This window comes from Micromys minutus (assembly GCF_963924665.1).
Source record: "Micromys minutus genome assembly, chromosome: 4".
Taxonomy (NCBI): Eukaryota; Metazoa; Chordata; class Mammalia; order Rodentia; family Muridae; genus Micromys; species Micromys minutus.
The window spans coordinates 76,207,822-76,227,104 of NC_137973.1; the positions used below are offsets into that span (position 1 = coordinate 76,207,822).

Here is a 19,283-nt window from a genome sequence, read left to right on the forward strand (position 1 = left end):
TTAAACTATTTTATTACGTGCAATGTTCTTGTCTGTTGAGCATTTTTAAAAACAATCCTGGGTGTTTATATAATGCTGAATATGCCAAAATATAAATTAAGTGAAGTCTTCAGGGGCTAAATAACTCACCAAAACCTTCACTGGTGACCTAGTACTCAGGCCCAGCCTGTTTGACACAGTCCTTGGTAATTTTGCATAGTATTCCTGTGTGCTAATTCACTGTTTAAGTGATTGTTTAATTCATTGTTTATGTTTTTAGAATCTCAGTATTCTATGTTTCTAACTGTCTCCAGTCTGTGTGCAAGAGGAAGTAAGACACTGGTTTTCATAAAAAAAAAATGGGATAAATAGTTCTGGGTGACAGATGATATGGCTTCATTATTCTTTCTCTCTGAAAAGGGTCTGAAAATATTAAAATTCCCCTACTACAAACCAAACTCAAGTGCAAGTGATGTTAAAAACTAAAATGACTTCAAGGAAACTCACAAAAACCTATTGAGAGAAAGATGAATGTGGAAAATTTTGACAACTTTAAGTACTATTGAGAGAAATAGCAAAGCAAGAAGGCTGAAATATTTTCTTTACTCTCCAACAGAATCATGTTATTTGAATCTTTCTCTCTTTAGCCTTCCCTCTATTTTTAAAACAGTACCATCTCTATCCAACCACGTCTCCCCCCTGCTGATCCTTCTATTCGCAGCCTCTATTTACCATCTTTGAGTAACTCTTGTATTTCTTAGGAGCTAAAGCATATTTTTAATCCTCGATTACTAATTTTCTTTTGCCAAAACGACAGATAAATTGAGTCCAGAATGCATGCTGAGTTGGACAGGGGACTAAGGATGTGAGTCCAAGCTTGGATTCAAGATGGCTTTTCAGATCGATTTATAAATAGCCCATCAGCTGCGGTATTAAAATTGGAAGCCTGCTATTTTGCAGAGTAAGAATGTCAGGGGTGTAATCAAATGCAAAGGTTTTCCTAGGTTTGAGAGGATGCGGGCATGCCAGCAGCTAACCATGAAACGTGCCAACACTTGAAGCACTCTGTCAGGATTCAGGACATCTTTGAATATCAAAAACCAGTACTGTGCTTTAAATAATAGCTCTTAGTCAACATGAACTCTTGGTTTTATTTGACCACAGTTGTTCCAGCTATTTGAAAAAGTCCCCAGTAAAAGATACACAACAGAGCAAAAGTCCCCTGGAAGTAGGATGAGAAGGAACTGTTTCTATGGATTCCTCTGTGGTTCTCCAGTCCCCTCACGAGCTGGGTAAAGCAACAGCAGCACAGAGGCGTTGTAGCTTTACTGAACATCAGTGGGAAAACTAATAAAAGGACGGAGCTTGGCTGCGGCTCAGGGCCTGAGGAGACAATGTGAAGATTTCCACCATTCTACGGCCAACTCTATACATCACCTTTTGTTGTCCCGTCCTTCCTATAAAAGTCTGCAGGGCTAGTTCGTCTTGGCTCGGTCCTCAGCTAAACATGGTACTAGCATCTAAATCCAAAGCTGTGCCATGTCCCCTGTCTCCGTGTCTGCCCTGTGCCCTTCCTGCAAAGGGAATTGGAGAGCAAGGCCACGTGGTTCTGAATGGCCTGGGATGGAAACTAGGGGTGGCCAAAAACAAATCTCCCTTCAGTCTGATTGGGGCTGTTGACATTTCAACATTGGCAATAATGTCATTTGGCTTAAGGGATTTCAGCTTCTATAATTATATATGTGTAGCCTCAGAATCAGCTGGGCATCACTGTGGATAATTCAGTACAGGTTTTCCATTCAAAAGCCTGTCGTAACTCAAAGAAGTATTAAAATGAATGTCTGGGCCTGGCCAGGTGGTTCAGTAGGTAGAATGCTACCCACCTAGACCCACCACCTCATGATAGAAGGACCTCATGATAGAAGCATAAAAGTGACTGTTGTAACTGGTCCTCTGATCTCCATACATATCTATGGCACATGCTTGTGCACATGCACAAATAGATACATTTAATAAAAACAGATAATTGAAATCAAAATCTCTATGTAAAAAATAGATTCTAAGCTCTATTTTATGAGAATTCCTGCTATGAGGATGTCATATCACAAATTTAAGATAATTCTTTAATTTATTGTAATGTGTTTCAATCTGTTTTGACACACTGATATTAAATTTTCTCATTGACTGTATTCTTTAAGGGGTGTTTTTGCTCTATTCTTATCATCGTCTTTAGTGAAAAAGAGCATATACTGGTAATTTTGACCTTTTGATGTTCTATTCTAGTCAAATGAAATGCTTACAGAATCTATTCTGCTCAAGTAATTTCCAATCCATCTTCCCATTACATCACCTACTCCCACCAAGGCACTGAGAGACCGCACCAAAGGCAGGAAAAGAAGCCCCTCCCCCTTTTGTTTATTCTAGACAGGGTTTCTCTGGGTAGCCCATGTTGTCCTAGAACTCAATCTGTAGACCAAGCTAGCTTCAAACTCAGAGATGCTCCTGCCCTGCCTCCCAAGTGCTGGGATTACAGGTGTGCACCACCACCTGGCAAGGTTAAGCTCTTTAAGCGTTCTATGTATCACCTCTAACTTTGCGTCACCTGAGGTGATTTACAGACATTTTCCATCCAGGTTATAACAGCGCTGCAATCCACCCTCGTTCGTTCTGCTCATCCCAGTATTCTCGTCCCAACATCTGGTAAACAACATGAATTCCGATTCTTGTCTACGCTCCTTGATCCCACTGGCTGTGAGCCCATGATGAGGCAGAAGGCCATGGTAGGGAGCGTGCAGAACAGGAGTCCCTTCCCTCGCGTGGTCAGAAAGCAGAGCTGGGAAGAGATTGGGACCTGATTTAATCTTAAAGGCCCTCCTGCAGTGATCTGCTTCCTCCACTAGCTCCCAGTTCTCTTGTCCAGAGCACCCCAAATAGTGCCATTCGCTGAGGATTATGTGCACAACCTGAGAGCCCGTGGGGACCTTTCATCGTCAAACCACCTTTGCTTTTGTTGGAGTGAAGAGCCAACCTTCAGAGCCCGAGACTGGGTTTGCTGCTAGGTACACAGTCTTGAATTCATCTTATGTCTACAGTGAGTCTCAGGTCTGCTATTCACCCACGTATCAGCTAAATTTTACAAAAGCAACAACAGCCTTTCTCACAGATTCTTGTACTCACAGAATTCTAGCAGCTGCAATTTAGCAATTACCCAATTCAATGCTATCAGTTTACATAGGATGACGCTGAGGCTCGTGATATGACTAGTCACTGAAGAGATTGGAGCCAGAACCCACTGTGCTTGCTCTGTTCGTGTTGGTAACACTGAAAACAGACACAGACTGCATCTTGTTTCACTTAGATGCCTCTGATTGCAAAGGATGGTGCCATAGGCCATCACGAGGGGGTCAGAGTTTCAATCCCTGCTGAAGCGTTAAGGCAAAAGCGAATCGATCGTACAGAGTCTAAAAATAGGGCTGTAATATGATGACCCCTGTAGAGACAGACTGATGCCAAGCAGATCTGAGTAGTTTAGAGACGTATTTGTGGATGTTTAATGTATGTTCTCTCTCTCCTCCCACTCTCTCTCCCCCTTCCCTCCTTTTTTCTTCCCTCCCTCTTTCCCAATCACCCTTCCCCTCCCCCTCACTTCCCCTCCCTCACCCCCCTTCTCAATCTACCATTTAAAATTGGCTTTCTTCTCCTCTGACAACTTCTTAGCATCATCTCCAACCACTCCCAGTTCTCTGTTTTCCTGTTCTCACAGCATCTCATAGTCTCCACTAGGGAGTACCTGAGACAGTCTTGTTTTATATTACTAGAAAAGAGAGTGCTTGAAGCAGCTACTCTTTATTTAGACAGGATTCCTCATTCTAAGTGATCTCCTGGGCTAATGGCCAGGCTTGGCATTGCTCTCTCTTGGGTCAAGTGCCACCTATGATGGCAGAGACCAGCTGGGATTGAACCCATAAAGAACAGGCCCTGCTGGGTGGCATTGCTATTTTCTCAGGCTTTCTGACTGAAGGTTCCCCGAAAAGGGTTGGGATGTGCATGCAGGAGATATTTCACTGATGTAGAATGCATCTGGGAAAGTGGTCCAGGGACCTGAAAGCAGTGCTCCTTGCCGTTTCACTGCGGGTTAGGGAGGAAGTAAATGCCAGAGAAGTGTGTGAAGCATGTAGCCACAGACTCAGGCCCACAGAAGGGAAAGCAAGAGAACACATACTTGCTCAGAAAGATGGTGGTGAGATTCTGTGCCTTCTGTCCTGGCTTCTTCTGTTCTTCCATGTCTCCCCGGCTCTCTCTCAGATGAGAGTTCTGCCTCACCTCAGAGCCACCACATGAGGACTTATCTCTAGCTCTAATGGAGGAATCAACCTGGCTTTGTGGAATCCACAAGCGAACAGGGTGCCTTGTATTTTATAATTCCATTAATCTTTGGCTATTTTGGAAAGCATAGCATCTCAAAACCAAGCGAAAATACAGCCCACATTAGGTGTTGTTGGCGTAATACACATGTGACTGGTAATACCAGGCGTCCCTCTGTTCATTCATCATTTTGGACAGACTTACAGCAGTGATGTCAGGTTGCATCCGAGTGTGAGCTAGGGACAAATGAAGTAACTAGAAAGACAACTGCTCAGTTCTTGATATCTGTCCAAGCTACATGGTTCTCCATAGTGGAGGTTATGTTACTGACGCCTGCCTCTGTTTCCTCATTACAAATGGAGGTAATACCGGCATCATAGGGTTGCATGACAGCTGGCTGGGTTTTGGGGAACTGATAGCTTTAATGCATAATTGCTAAGGAAGTTCACTCACCTCCTTTCTGCTCTTCCTTTGTCTCCTGGCTGCTTCCCCACCTCCTTCTCATCGCCTAATCACAAATGAGTCAGCTCCCAGGCCTTTACCTCTTCCCTCTACCTTTCTACCTATAGACCATAAAAACTCACCTCTAGACTCCTGTTTCTGCCTGATCTTGGGTGCCTGTTTTAGTCTGTGTTTACATTGCCGCAGCAGTGTCTAATACTGAAAACTTACAAAGAGATTTATCTCATCTCTCCTGTTTCCTGAGACTGGAGATTCCAAAAGCATGGCGCTGGCGTCTACAGTGCTGGCTTCTGCTTGGCCTCCAGCGGGGGGGCTGCATGCTCTTTACTGCCTCTCCTGCCACTCGTGCTGGAGAACAAAAGGACAAGAAATGCTTTCTGAACAGGTAGAACATATGGCCAGTCCCAGGAGAGAGAGAATTCCCTCCCAAAACAAAGGCACCAGTCTTTCTATGGGTTCTTTCTTTCTTTCTTTCTTTCTTTCTTTCTTTCTTTCTTTCTTTCTTTCTTCCTTTCTTCCTTTCTTCCTTTCTTCCTTCCTTCCTTCCTTTCTTCCTTTCTTTCTTCCTTTTTTTCTTCCTTCCTTTCTTCCTTCCTTTTCTTCCTTCCTTTTTTCTTTATTATTTTATTCCCCTACAGGTCCATCCACATACTGTACTAAATTCCATACCTCCCCCCACCACAACCCCATCTCCACAAGGATGTCCCCATCCCACCCACCACACCAGACCTCTAAACTCCCTGGGGCTTCCAGTCTCTTGAGGGTTAGGTGCATGTTCTCTCACTGAACCCAGACCTGAGAGTCCTCTGCTTTATATGTGTTGGGAGCCTCATATCAGCTGGTGTGTGCTGCCTGGTTGGTGGTCCGGTGTCTGAGAGATTTCAAGAGTCCAGGTTAATTGAGACTGCTGGTCCTCTTACAGGGTTGCCTTCCTCCTCAGCTTTCTCCAGCTTTTCCCTAGTTCAACCATAGGGGTCAGCAGCTTCTGTTTGATTGGTTGGGTGTAAGTATCTGACTCTTTCAGCTGCTTGTTGGGTCTTTTGGAGGACTTATCCTTTTTGGTGAGCACACCATAACCTCAGTAATGGAGTCAGGCCTTGGGGCCTCCCCTTGAGCTGGATCCCTCTGTGGGTCTGTCCCTGGGCCTCCTTTCCCTCAGGCTCTTCTCCATTTCCATCCCTGCAGTTCTTTCAGACAGGAACAATTATGGGTCAGAGTTTTGATTGTGGGATGGCTACCCCATTCCTCACTTGACGCCCTGATTTTCAGGTGGGCTCTACAAGTTCCGTCTCCCCATTGTAGGGCCCCCCCCCTTTGAATCCTGAGGGTCTCTTACCTCCCAGGTCTCTGGTGCATTCTGGACTGTCCTCAAGGCTTCTATCCTTTTCCCTCACCCAATACCAGATCATGCTCCCCCATACCCCCATCTGCTTTTTCTCCCAGATCCCTCCCTTCCCACCCCCACCTTGTAGTTGCTTTCTGCTCACTCCCAAGCAGGACTGAGGCGTCCTCACTTGGGCCCTTCAGCTTGTTGGTCTTCTGGAGTTCTGTGGACTGTATCCTGGGTGTTCTGTATTTTCACACCCCCCCCCCAGAATATCCACATATTAGTGAGTACATAACTTGCATGTCCTTTTGGGTCTGAGTTACCTCACTCAGGATGATATTTTCTAGTTCCATCCATTTGCCTGCAAAACTCAGGATTTCCTCGTTTTTAATGGCTGGGTAGTATTCATTATGTAAATGAACCACATTTTCTGTATCCGTTCTTCTGTCGTGGGACATCTCAGTGGTTTCCAGCTTCTGGCTATCACAAATAAGGCCACTATGAACACAGTGGAACACATGCCCCTGTGGCATGGTGGAGCATCTTTTGGGTATATGCCCAAGAGTGTTATAGCTGGGTCTTTAGGTGAATCTATTTACAATTTTCTGAGAAACCTCCAAATTGATTTTCAGAGCAGTTGTACCAGTTTGCAATTCCACCAACAATGGAGGAGTGTTCCTCTTTCTCCACATCCTCACAAACAAGTGTTGTTTTGATCTTAGTCACTGGGATTGGTGTAAGGTGGAATCTCAGGGTTGTTTTGATTTGCATTTCTCTGATCACTGAGGACTTTGGACATTTCTTTGAGTGCTTCTCAGCCATTTGAGATTCCTCTTTTGTGAATTCTTGGTTTATATTTTTTGATTGGGTTTTTTGTGGGTTTTTTTTTTTTTTTTTTAGTGGTTAGCTTCTTGTATTCTTAATATATTTTGGATATTAGCCCACTATTGGATGGTGGGGTTAGTGAAGATTATTTTCCCCAGTCTGTAGGTTGCCGATTTGTCTTATTGACTATGTCCTTTGCCTTACAGAAGCTTTCCAGCTTCATGAGGTCCCATTTATCAATTCTCAATCTTAGAGCGTGAGCCATTGGAATTTTTAAATTTCTCCCTATGCCAGTGAGTTCAAGGCTCTTTTCTGCTTTCTTTTCTATTAGATTCAGTGTATCTAGTTGTAATTTGAAGTCCTTGATCCACTTTGACTTGAACTTTGTGCAAGGTGACAAATATGAGTCTATTTTCATTTTTCTACAGACAGCCAGTTAGACCAGCACCATTTATTGATGACGCTTTCTTTTCTCCATTGTATATTTTCGGTTTCTTTGTCAAAGATCAAGTGTGTGTAAGTGTGTGATTTTATTCCTGGGTCTTCCATTCTGTTCCATTGATCACCCTGTCTGTCTCTGTACCAATGCCATGCAGTTTTTATCACTATTGCTCTGTAGTGGAGCTTGAGGTCAGGATGGTGATTCTCCAGACATTCTTTTATTGTTAAGAACTGTTTTCAATATTCTGTTTTTGTTTGTTTGTCTGTGTGTTTGTTTTGTTTTTTGCCTTTCTGTATGAATTTGAGAATTGCTTTTTCATGTCTTTGAAGAATTGTGTTGGGATGGAGATTGCACTGAATCTGTAGATTGCCTCTGGAAGGATGGCCACTGTTACTATGTTAATTCTGACAATCCATGAGCCTGGGGGAATCTCTCCATTTTTTTAGGTCTTCTTTGATTTCCTTTTTGAGAGACTTGAAGTTACTGTCATACAGATTTTTCTCTGTTTTATATTATGTGTGGCTATTGTGAAGAGAGTTGTTTCCCTAATTTCTGTTTCATCATTTGCATAAAGGAAGGTCCCACCATCAGCACCCTTATGCTGGGAACCAAATTTAACGCGAGACCTGTGGCAAGGTCATCCTGTACCCAGCCATAGCCACTTCCAAAACATCTCTGCATCAGTGCTTTTGTTATGCTTCTGACTTTAACATCCTGAAGCTTCTGAAAGCATTTACTTTTCAGGGAGGCTCATTAGGGAACCAAATTCCTATTTTAGTCTCTAGCCAGCTTATCTGAACTTAACTTTTCTTCTTAACCTACAGTGGCTGATCCTGATTCACTTCTTTAGGTTACTGTGAACCACTGAAAAGGAAGAAAAAGCTTTGTTTCTTGCAATATAGAGATGGGACATGTTGATGTTTTTAGCTGATTGGTTCACATTCAAATTATATTTTGCTTAAATTTCTATGAGTTTCCTTTGATTGTGAACCTCGCCTTTAATGCCTAGGCCATCATTTCAGTCCAATTCTTTGAGGTAGGTTAGGAGAGGAAATTTGAGTGAGGACTGTGACTTGGTCAGCAATGTACTTACTGCCCAAGCCTGAGGACCTGAGTGTAGACTCCTGGCACCACATACAACAGCTGGGTGTGAGGGTGTAGTTTTGTAACACAGCGTTGGGGTGGCAGAGGCAGGAGGATTCTCAGGACTCACTGGCCAGCAAGCTGAATCAGTAAGCTCCTGATTCTCTGAGAGACCCTGTCTCCAAAACCATGGAGGGAGCTTGAGTGAGAACCAGACATCAACCTATGGTCTTGCCACACACATGCACATATACATATAAGTACACACATGGACATGTGTGCACACATGCATACACACTCCAAAAAGAGAAAAAAAAAGAAAGCAATTTTTTTTTTATGTTCACTGAAGTCTCTGGAAATAGAATATCAATTCATTGATACTTGATTCTGAGTGTATCAATAAGTCTCAAAGTCTTTCCTCTCTTCTTTCTCTCAATTTCTTTTATTCTGCTGCAGATCTCTTTAGTGGGATGAATTATGCCATCTAGTTTATAACCTAGGGTGTTGATGAGATATTAAGATTTGTTCATGGTCCTCTGACCTAGAAGACTTCTATGGTTGATTTCCTAAATGGCTTTGTGGTACCCTTTGGATGAATCTGTGAACAACCTCTTTCCCTGGTCAGATCATTCATGAATTGAAACAGTGACAGCGTTAGAGACAGGACTAGATGTGGTCCAGCTTCTCAATAATTATAAACAGATTATGCCTGAAGGCATGTTGTCTCAACATTGCTGAGCTAAACAACACACTTTTAAAAAGCCTCAGTATATTTAGCAGATTCTAGATTGGAGCCTTTTATAATGGTTATTTTTAGAATTATTTTTTAAAATAGAAATTAAACTCTTACTCAAATTTAGTAATAAATGGAGAGAATATTGCATTAATTAGAGAACTGAGAGTAGTGAGGAAAATCTAATTAGGGGCTAGGGATATAGGTCAGTGGTGGGATGCTTGCTTGCCTGGTATGTATGAGGCTCTGGGTTCAGTGTCCAGTGTTGAAAAACAGAGCAAGTAAACAGAGAAACAGAAATCCCCGGGTTTTATAGCCTACACTTAGTCAGCTGACTGCTTCCTGTGGGTTGACTTTTCATGCCAGATCTCCATTTGTTTCCTTGTAGGGTCTCAAAGGCCACGCTGGGCTCCCCGGACTCCGAGGCGAACACGTAAGTGCTTTCTAGTCTTCTCCGGTGGCAAAGGTGGGTGTGAAGGAACTCGCTGGAGAGAAAATTCTTCTCTTGGCTCTTCAACTGTGCCTCACAGTTATTCTCATTCTATTTAGAGCAAACAGAACACCTTTGTAACTGACTAGCTGCAAAATTATGAAGTAGCAGTATTTTACTCTTCTTGCTTTCTCTTTTCCTGCTGTATTCAGAACAGTGGGTCTTTTTTTTTTTTTTATGTGTAGCCCAGGCTGCCCTCGAACTCATGATCCTCCTGCCTCTGCCTCCTTCAGCAAATCTTACCAGCCACCGTGTGCCACCATAACCAGCAGAACAGTGGGTCTCAAACCTCTGATTCACAAGTCCATTTGAGAACTCCGTAACTATTTCAGGCCCTTTCTGTGAAAATATAAATAACCATGCGTACTGCTGACCTTCATCTTTAGAATTCACTCAGTTCTGATTGGTTTATGAGACCCTGATCGGCAGCAATTCAAACTAAAATGGGTCACACATTGTTATCATTATGTATGTATGGGCACACACACACACAAACACACACAAACACACGTGCCTTAAAAGTCAGCATACATTTGTAACTGCTTGGGTTTGGATCATAGTACTACTTTTCTCTCCCACCAGGAAAAAAATGGCATTGCACCATAGAAATACATACTCATGGACACTGAGAAGGAAGGAATAGAATCCAGCTAAGGCACTGATGTCATAATAATTCAGTAGAGCCTCAGGAAGCCCCGAAGAAAACTCCACAATAAGAAGCAAGGATGAGTGCCTGAGGAAAATACACAAATAAAGAAACAAAGCCAGATTTCTCTTTGATTCATATTAAGTAGGACAGCATTGCGTTTCCAGTCTCTGAGGTGCAGCTTTTCAAGATTACTGATTATCACCCATGGCCAGGAAGGTGGTGTATATATATCAGTAGCAGATGCAGGCTTGGCTTCCTGAAACTTAGACAAGTGTTGAAAGGCATGTGAGTATTTACAGCACAGGAGTATGGGAAGGGTGGTAGGAATTAGCCCCTGGGGAGAAAAAGCATCGCTAGAACTATTGCCTTGGCAGAAATATGTTGACTCCAACGAAGGAGCCCAGTCCATCAGAAGTCAGTGACAACTCAGCTCTGTCAGTACTGATGACTCCTAGAAACTGCTCTGTCGTCTGGTTTTGTGAACTTACATGGGGTTGCTCTGAAGGGTGATATTACTACTAGCCGGTGAGTCTGGATTCAGTTTTAAAGACTGGAAAATATGGACCAGAGAGTTCTAATTGTAAAGCACTTGCCACAAAAACCTGAGTTTGGTTCCTAGCATGCACATTCGAGACAGAAGGACCTCTAGGCTTCACTGCCCCTGGGTCAGAGCCTACTTGGCAAACCTTGGCTCTCAGCAAGAGACTCTGTAATAAAAAATAAGTTAGATGGCTCCTGAGGAATGGCCCCAAGGTTAACCTTTGGCTCTGTGGGTACACGTTCATACAGAGAGATGCATATGTACATGTACATACATATATACACACATGCACCCTTCATAAAGACTAGAAAAAGAAGAGTCAAAATTCTAAGTGACTTGAGGAACAACTAAAATAATCTTGCATTTCAACGCGGAGAATACTGGATGTGCTAAGGACAGTAATTGATTCATTTCACTTAGAATGTGGCTGTGATCCTAAGATTCATTTCTTGGGAAAAAAAATTGTCAGTAAATCGGCCAGCAAACACTTGAAAACATAATTATCTCATTTTCGTAAGAGCTGGCTGAGCCTGTATTTTTTGCCAGACTGTATTGTGATGGACTTCAGCCCATAAGATACTTAATATTTTACATGTGCTAGTTAATCAAATACTCAGTAACTTTAGGTTATAGCTCTTGCTTCCTCTGCAGAAGCTATTTCTGCATACCATTCATCTTCTCCACATAACAGCCACATGACTCAAGTGTCATTTCTCTGTTTTGCCAATAAGAGAACCAAGACTGTGTAGAAAAAAAAACATGTAGTGACATTGCTACATTTCTTAATGAAGTCACCCAACTGAGCACAGCTATTTTGATGTTCTTTGCATGACGTTGGGGAAGACTTTCTCATTTCCTGATCCTAGTTGCTCAATCAAATTGTTATTATTTTTTTAATCCATTTTTAAGAACAGAGTGAACTCATGGTGCCTTTGTGTTTCTGTGCTTGTCACTGTGGATTTTAGAGTGTGGCCATCCCACAGTATGCTAGTGACTTACCAAGACCATGAGGGATGCTCACTGGCTGGCTTTGGTGGCTCCTGTCTGATACAATGGGACTGAGACATGAATGGAATTCTCCTGTTTCCTCTCTGCAGCTGGGATGTGTTAGAAACCCATCCTGAATCAGATTGCCCTCGAATCCCATTGCAGACTTGCTTTTTTCTAAAAAAAAAAAAAAAAAGTCAAGTTTGGTTAACTTAATGTAGCTAGGAATGGAATAAGAAAGGCATGGTGGTTCCCATTAGTCAGAGAGATAATGACTTATAAATAAAACCTGGCTTTTAAATGTGCCTCGCCCCTTCCCAGACTCGCATCCAAACACAAAGCATCATGACTCTCTCCACTGAGGCTGGTGCGCTTTGGAATCAGATGAGACATTAAAGAAGACGGTTGTAGACAGACTGAGGTCATACACAGGATGCGTTTCCTAGAGTCTGAACAATGGAGAGCAACCCAGAGCAGCAGTCTCTGAATTAGAATCATTGATTTAAGTCCTAGTGTCCCGTGTACTAACCATGGTGTCCCGTGTACTAACCATGGTGTCCCATGTACTAACCATGGTGTCCCGTGTACTAACCATCATGTCCATGCCACTGGTGGCTGAAATATTTTATCCCCTTTTCTAAACCTATAACATAGTACCAATAGTATGGGGTTTATAGGGTTTAAGAAAAACAGGTTGAACACGGCGATATGAACTTAGTGTCTAGTGTCTGCAGCACGCCCAGTGAATATGACAGGAATAAAATACCTTATGTGGTTCATATCAATAGGGCACCATATTATATATACAGTTTTAGAGATTGTTTTCATATAGATAAACATTCTCATGGTGTAAGCCTCAGAAGGCCGGTGTTCGTTCATAATCCACTAAACTATCTACCGTCATCACTTCTATAGAGCTTCCTTGCTCCAGATGTAAAATAACACCAACTTAAGAGATGTAAAGTTCAGGTAATATGTGTGCTATGAAAACAGTCTTATCAGAGACTATTGTTGGTCAAAGGGGACAGGAAGGGGACCAGGAGAGCAAAACTAAAACCACAGATTGAGGGGACTTTAAATTCTATCCTCAGTTTGCTTTTCCCTGGGTCTGTTCCTTCTCCAAATTTCCCAGATTTTTAGGAGCTCTGGGCTTTCAGTATTTAGCTGGAGGTTGTGCTTCTGTGTGCCTCAAAAGGAGGGAGACAAAAGGCATCAGTTGCTACCTCTTCACAGGCAGGAAGCTGGCCATGGAGAAAGGTCCCAGGACTCAGGAGAGCCCAGCACACACCTGCAGCTGTCACCACGCCGTGTGAATAGGGCAGTACAGCACTTCCTTTTGGCTTTCCTTCATTTAAGAGTTAATTAAGACACATAAACCCTCAGGAAACAGATCAGGGAACATTGATGAGTCTCTGGAGAGGTGGCTCAGTATCTAAGAGCACTGGATGCTTCTGCAGGGGACCAGGGTTTAGTTCCAGCATCCACACGGAGACTCACAACCATCACCTGTAACTCCAGCCCCAGGAGATCAGCTGCCCTCTTCTGACCTCCATGGACATTGCATGCAAGTGGTTCACAGACATACATGTAGGCAAAATACACTTAAACAACTAAGTATGTAGACAGAATCTTCAAAACATCTATGAAAGAGAATTATATATATATATATACATATATATATATATATATATATATATATATATATATATATATATATATATATATATATATATCTTTTACTCTTTTTCCCAGCCTTTCTGCAGATTTCCTTTCTGACATCTTTGGAATCTCAACCAACTTTCTTTGAGCAAAATGTTTCTGAAGCCAAGAATACACAGTGTCAATTCCAAGTGGATCCACTGTGCCTACATTAGCATGGGCTGCTGTGACAAAGTCCCAAGGAGCAGATGGCTTATAAACAACAAAACTTTATTTCTCCCCATGCTAGAGGTTGAGCATCTCAGATCCTCGGCAAGCCGGCCTGGGTGGCCTCTAAGGAGGGCAGTATTCAGGACAGCAAACAGCTGCCTGTATCCTAGCAGGATATAAATAGTGCTACCCAGCTCTTTCCCTTGTCAAATAAGAGCCATTCATGAGGACTCCACCTATTAAATGTAACTACCCGCCAAAGGCTGCGCTACCCCTCGAAGCACCAGGTTTCAACGTGTGAATGTAGAGCAGGAAATGAATATTCAGTCCGAGCATCCTCCAGATTTGCTCCGTGAATCTGAGATAGACCCGGAGCATTATAAGGGCATGTGTGTGTCAAGATCTACCTCCTCAACCGGACTGTCTATAAAGTCAGTCTGCCTACCTCAGACAGAAGCGAGGGGAGGAAGCTCACTCATCCTCCTGCCTGATCATGAAACACCATTAAGAAACGTACTTGCTCTTCCTCGGAAATAATTGTCTTACTGACATAGCCAGCGCTAAGTCCTTCCCCCACCTTTGTTATTAGCGGTCAGCGTTACACTCCCGGCCTTTATTTAATGGTTTTATTCATCTTTATTAAAATTATCAGCTTAACTTCTTTAAATAACGATTTCAGCAGGATACATACCATGTTATACTGGGTAATTCTGTGAGAATTTTTTTTTTTTTTTAAATTTGGGTATTGTAAATACAAAGTGTGTTTCCTTGGGTGTTCTCTGGGTTTTGCCTATGTCTTATTTACTGATTTTTCATTTCAGGGAGTTCCAGGACTCGCTGGTAATATCGGCTCACCTGGCTACCCTGGCAGGCAGGTGCAGTGAATATATTTACACTTTTCCTTCATGCTCCACTTTAGATCTGCCTGGCATATTCTGGTCTTGAGAGTCGTTGCTCAAATGATGAATACACTAGTTCTCCTTCGTGGCCAAATGGCTTAGACAAACCATCGAAATCGAAGTTGTAAAAATTCTTCAAATATTGTACTGTAGACTAGTTTGTCGGATGTGGAAGCCTGGCTTTTAAATATAGTTGATGCATTTTGTGACTTGCAAAGGCTTGGGAAACGATTGTCAGTTCTTCACACGCCGCTGTGAGGAGCTTCTGTGTGACACAAATTCAGTTCATTGTACAGTTCTGAAAATCCGTGTCAAACATTTTGTGTCTATTTCCCTCTGACTTCCTGATTTCACGTAAATTAATAATAGAGTTTTTCTTCTTAGGCTTTTCATGACTCGGTTGTTTCTAAAACTAATTAGTTAGAGGTTGAACTGTAGAGTACATCACCTTATTGCCAAAAATAGCAAAGAGCAATAAAAGAATTAATCTGCCATTAACAAAATTATATCTTAGGCACTTAGGACTGTCTGAAGGTATTGTATATATGGTGTACTGGAACCATTTAGTGAGGGTGTATGTTATCAGAAAAACAAAGTGTGAAAACATACATGACTTGAAGTTTAAAACATATTCATCTCTTTAAAACTTACCAAAATAGATCTTGGAGTAAGTTAAAAGTAAGTCTTAACATAAGACAGATAATTCCCCATTGAAAAAATCATTTAGAGAAAAATAGTTTGTTGCTAATGACAAAACCTGTTTTCCTTAATTTAGATGACTTAAATATATATATATATATATTCATTATATGTAATGACTTTTGAGTTCTGAAATTCCAAAAATCTTTGAACATTTGTAACCTTCTTTAGGTAAACTGAGCTCTGAATTTTATGGCCTTATAAATAAAACCTTTTTGTAGTTTTATCAGTCTATTTGTTGACTCCTCGGGCATACTGTATCATCCTGACAATGTCTCTTGTTCACACCAGGGTTTAGCTGGACCGGAAGGTAACCTAGGCTCCAAAGGTGTCCGAGTAAGTAGCCATTTTTTCATTGGTTTGTTGAGTATGCCTGCAAGAAAGTAGAAGGAAAAGATACAAAGTATTTACCATTTTCACACTTAGGGAGTATGAGTTTTATGCAAATTAGAAAGGAATGCATATGCCCTTTTCCCTTCTGAAAAAAATGTGGATGTGTGATGCTTTGACAGAACGAAGTAACACAAGGAGAGGCTGTTCATGTTTCTACATCTTTGAATTTAATATGAAGATGCGTAACATTCCAAACACTTCTGCTTAGAATTTTATGGAGCAAGCAGTGAAACGAGACAATGCAAAGGCAGGTGCACACAAAAGCACTTCATATAGATTAACCCCATGACATGTCCACCAAGAGCTGTTGTTTTCTCGTTATTGAATGAGAAAGTGGAGCGTATCCTTGACCATGTAAAGACTGTTTTCTCTCTTGAAGGGTTTCATTGGCTCTCCTGGAGAGGCAGGACAGATGGGACCTGAAGGAGAAAGGGTAAGGTTATTTTCCTTCAAATATTACGTCTAAATCTAAAATGTTCTCCTGGTGATCTCTTGGGGATCGAAGTCTCACCGATCAGGGAAGAACACTTGCTGAATGAGCAACTAAGCCTGGTCTGAGAGAAATCCCCTGCTAGAAATAACATTAGGTTTCCGTAAATCCTAAAGAAGCTTTTGTAGGAAACACTATATGCCCATATCTGGTTAGAAATTTAAATTTATTTTTTAATGCATGTTAAAATATGAAGACAGGGATATGCGCAACTATGCCTAGTCCTGATGAACTTCTTCCTCTCTGGGGATCATAAATGACCATAAGTCAAGGTGATCATATTAAGATGGGTGCTTTATGTATCAATTAATAAATACTCAAACTCAAAGTGGATTGAAATGGGAACAATGAAGAGTAATGATGGGTATAATACAGTATTTACCAAATTCACACACACACACACACACTGTTATACAAACAATTCATATAGATTAACTTTCGTAATGTCCGCCAAGTGCTGTTGCTATGCTTGTTACTAGATGAGAGAGTGAGTATACAGAGAGAGCAACTGATCCTTGACCGTGTGCCGGAAGTGCCACCAGTTTTCTGGGTACCCAGCCACACAGATGACTATCATACTCCACTGCTTCTTACATGACCAGATCCTGAAGAAAGGCTGGTGACATCTTTGTTAACGGTAATCTGGAGCAGTAAGAGAAGCCTCCTCTCTGCCTCGCTTTACTGTAATGATTCACATAAAACTGGAAGCTCGCAGTGCAAGGGTTTGATTAAAAGTGTTTATCTCCAAACAGAGAAAGAGGAGACGCAGGAAGACAGACATCCTGTTTCAGCTGTAGAAAGTAAGATGTTCCTATTTGTCTGGTCTCCCATGATTGGTGGCCTGTCTACTCTTCACAAAGAACAGTTATTACCAGGGAAAGCAAGAATCCCATTTGAAAACCCAAATGATATCAGGAATCTTCTCTGGAGAAAGAATTAAATATATTTTTAAAGAATATACTGAAGTTTAATGAATATATTGAAACTTTTCTGAGTGTTATACTCATTAATATTTCGCAAACTGATATTTAAGAAAAAGAGCTGTGTTATCCAATGCATTCATTCAACAGATGCTTGCTTTTGACTTTCCTGTATTCTAGGGCACTCCTGGGGTCCGTGGGAAGAAGGGCCCGAAAGGGAGACAGGTAACTTGCTTCTTTGTCTTTGAGGTCCAGTGGGATCTGGTCTTGTTTGCTCTCCCTTCTTGAAATGTCCCTCAGCGTCTCTGTCTCTGTGTTTGCTGGGCCGCTTCACCATTGTACCAGACAATACTTGATACAGTAGAGGAAATGTAGATGTTAAAATAACTCTAAATGTAATACTTCTTAGCCTTTTGGTGTAGCCACAAAATAAATTGTTGCCTCTGTGGCCAGGCAGTAGAATGCTGGAACACACAGGAACAACTGAGAACGTGAATGGAAGCACAGCTTCGCCCTGTCCTCGATGACATAAGTTCCCCAAAGAGGTGTCCAACCTTTTGACATCGTGACACAATGTTGCCACGTGACAAATTTATGCTGGAGAACCACAGCATAACAAAAAACATTGCAGAAAGTTTTAATGTTTTAAGGAAGCTTGCAATTTTGTATTGGGGTGTCTTGGTGGAATGTAGTCCTTGGGTTGCTGGTTGGTCAGCCCTATGAGGCTTTTTTCTTACATGTTTTATATTTTCTGATTTAAAAACATAAATTGTGAATTTCACTAGATAAAACTAGTCCAGAGAACTACCCTAGCTGGGGTAACAGAGCTAATTAAATGCCCTTCTTCCATTTGTGGTATTTTTATGACCACTCTAAGTGGCTTTTAAGGTGACAGTCTTACTGCAACTGTGACAGTAAAAAAAAAAAAAAAAAAAAAAAAAAAAAGAAGAAGAAGAAGAAGAAGAAGAAGAAGAAGAAGAAGAAGAAATAAAGAAAAGAAAAGAAAAGAAAAAAGAAAAGAAAAAGTCAATCTTACAAGGATTCACAGTAGCTTGGCTCAGAACTTTGGTATTATGAATACTATCTTAATGCCAGCAGAATCAGGATCTATGTGTCTGGCAAATACAATGTATCTAAGGATCCAAATCTGTTACAAGTACATACACTTTAAAGCAACAGAACTTGGTGACTTTTTAGTGTAAAGAATCACAGACCCCAATGATGACTCCATTTACTGTTCCTCATCCCCTTTTTGAATTGATATTTAAATTCAATATTATTCTTTTGGATTTAAAAAAAAACCTGTGTGAGTAAAAAACCAAAGTTAGGAGTAAGGTCTGTCTCTGAATCTGTTTCCTGCTGGCCTGTGGATCCTGTTCCCCTAATTGGGCCATCTTGTCTGCGGGAGAGGATGTCCTAGTCTTGTAGTAGCTTGATGTGCTAGGGTTTGGGGGGAGAGGTTGTGGGAAGGATGATATCTAGAGGAGGCTCCCCCTTCTCAAAGGAGAAGGAAAGGGAGGAGTGGAGGGGGATCCACTCGAGGAGGGGATACTCAGAGGAGAGAGAGGCTCCTATTGGTATGTGGAGTGAATAAATACATTTAATAATTTTTTAAAAGCCAAAGTTATCTGTAACATTAGCTCTCTGTAATATTTAAATTACTGAAGACATTCAGTATTCTGAGCATTGTAATATTACTTGAAAATAGCTCAGGATAGATTGTAGTGCCATTAGGGTAGGAAAAGGGGTCTGAGATGTGGAATCATGGGTAAAAGCAAGAAAACTAAGTCCGGACATAGACACAGTCACTGTAAGTATAGCAATTCCTGCTTTTGTTGTCTTCTCAAGCTACTTAGAGATAGGTGGGCTTCTTTCCCCCATGATATTCAGCCAAAACGTGATTGCTGTTTGACTATTTCACTTTGAAGACTTCAATGTATTGACAAAAATCCATCCAACTGACAAGAAATACTAAACAGCCCCCAAATTTTGTTCTCCGGCATCTATAACAAGCTGCAAAGCTAATTTCAACACAGCCAGGATGTGGGCAAACAGCATCCCTGCCATCCTCACTTAAGAAGCCCTGTGTCCTGTGGTGTTTTATTTTACTCTATTGTACGTGAAGAGGTA

At 41.6% G+C, this 19,283-nt stretch overlaps 1 protein-coding gene across 1 annotated transcript in view; it reads left to right on the plus strand.

Moving 5' to 3' along the window:
- Positions 1-19,283, plus strand: part of COL24A1 (collagen type XXIV alpha 1 chain) — a gene marked incomplete at both ends in the record, with an annotated part of 253,479 nt that overhangs the window by 34,216 nt on the left and 199,980 nt on the right. The window contains 5 exons of the mRNA XM_080916055.1: positions 9,605-9,649; positions 14,574-14,627; positions 15,642-15,686; positions 16,123-16,176; positions 17,334-17,378. Of these exons, the coding sequence (XP_080772181.1) occupies positions 9,605-9,649; positions 14,574-14,627; positions 15,642-15,686; positions 16,123-16,176; positions 17,334-17,378 (243 nt within the window). The remainder of the gene's footprint in view (positions 1-9,604; positions 9,650-14,573; positions 14,628-15,641; positions 15,687-16,122; positions 16,177-17,333; positions 17,379-19,283) is intronic.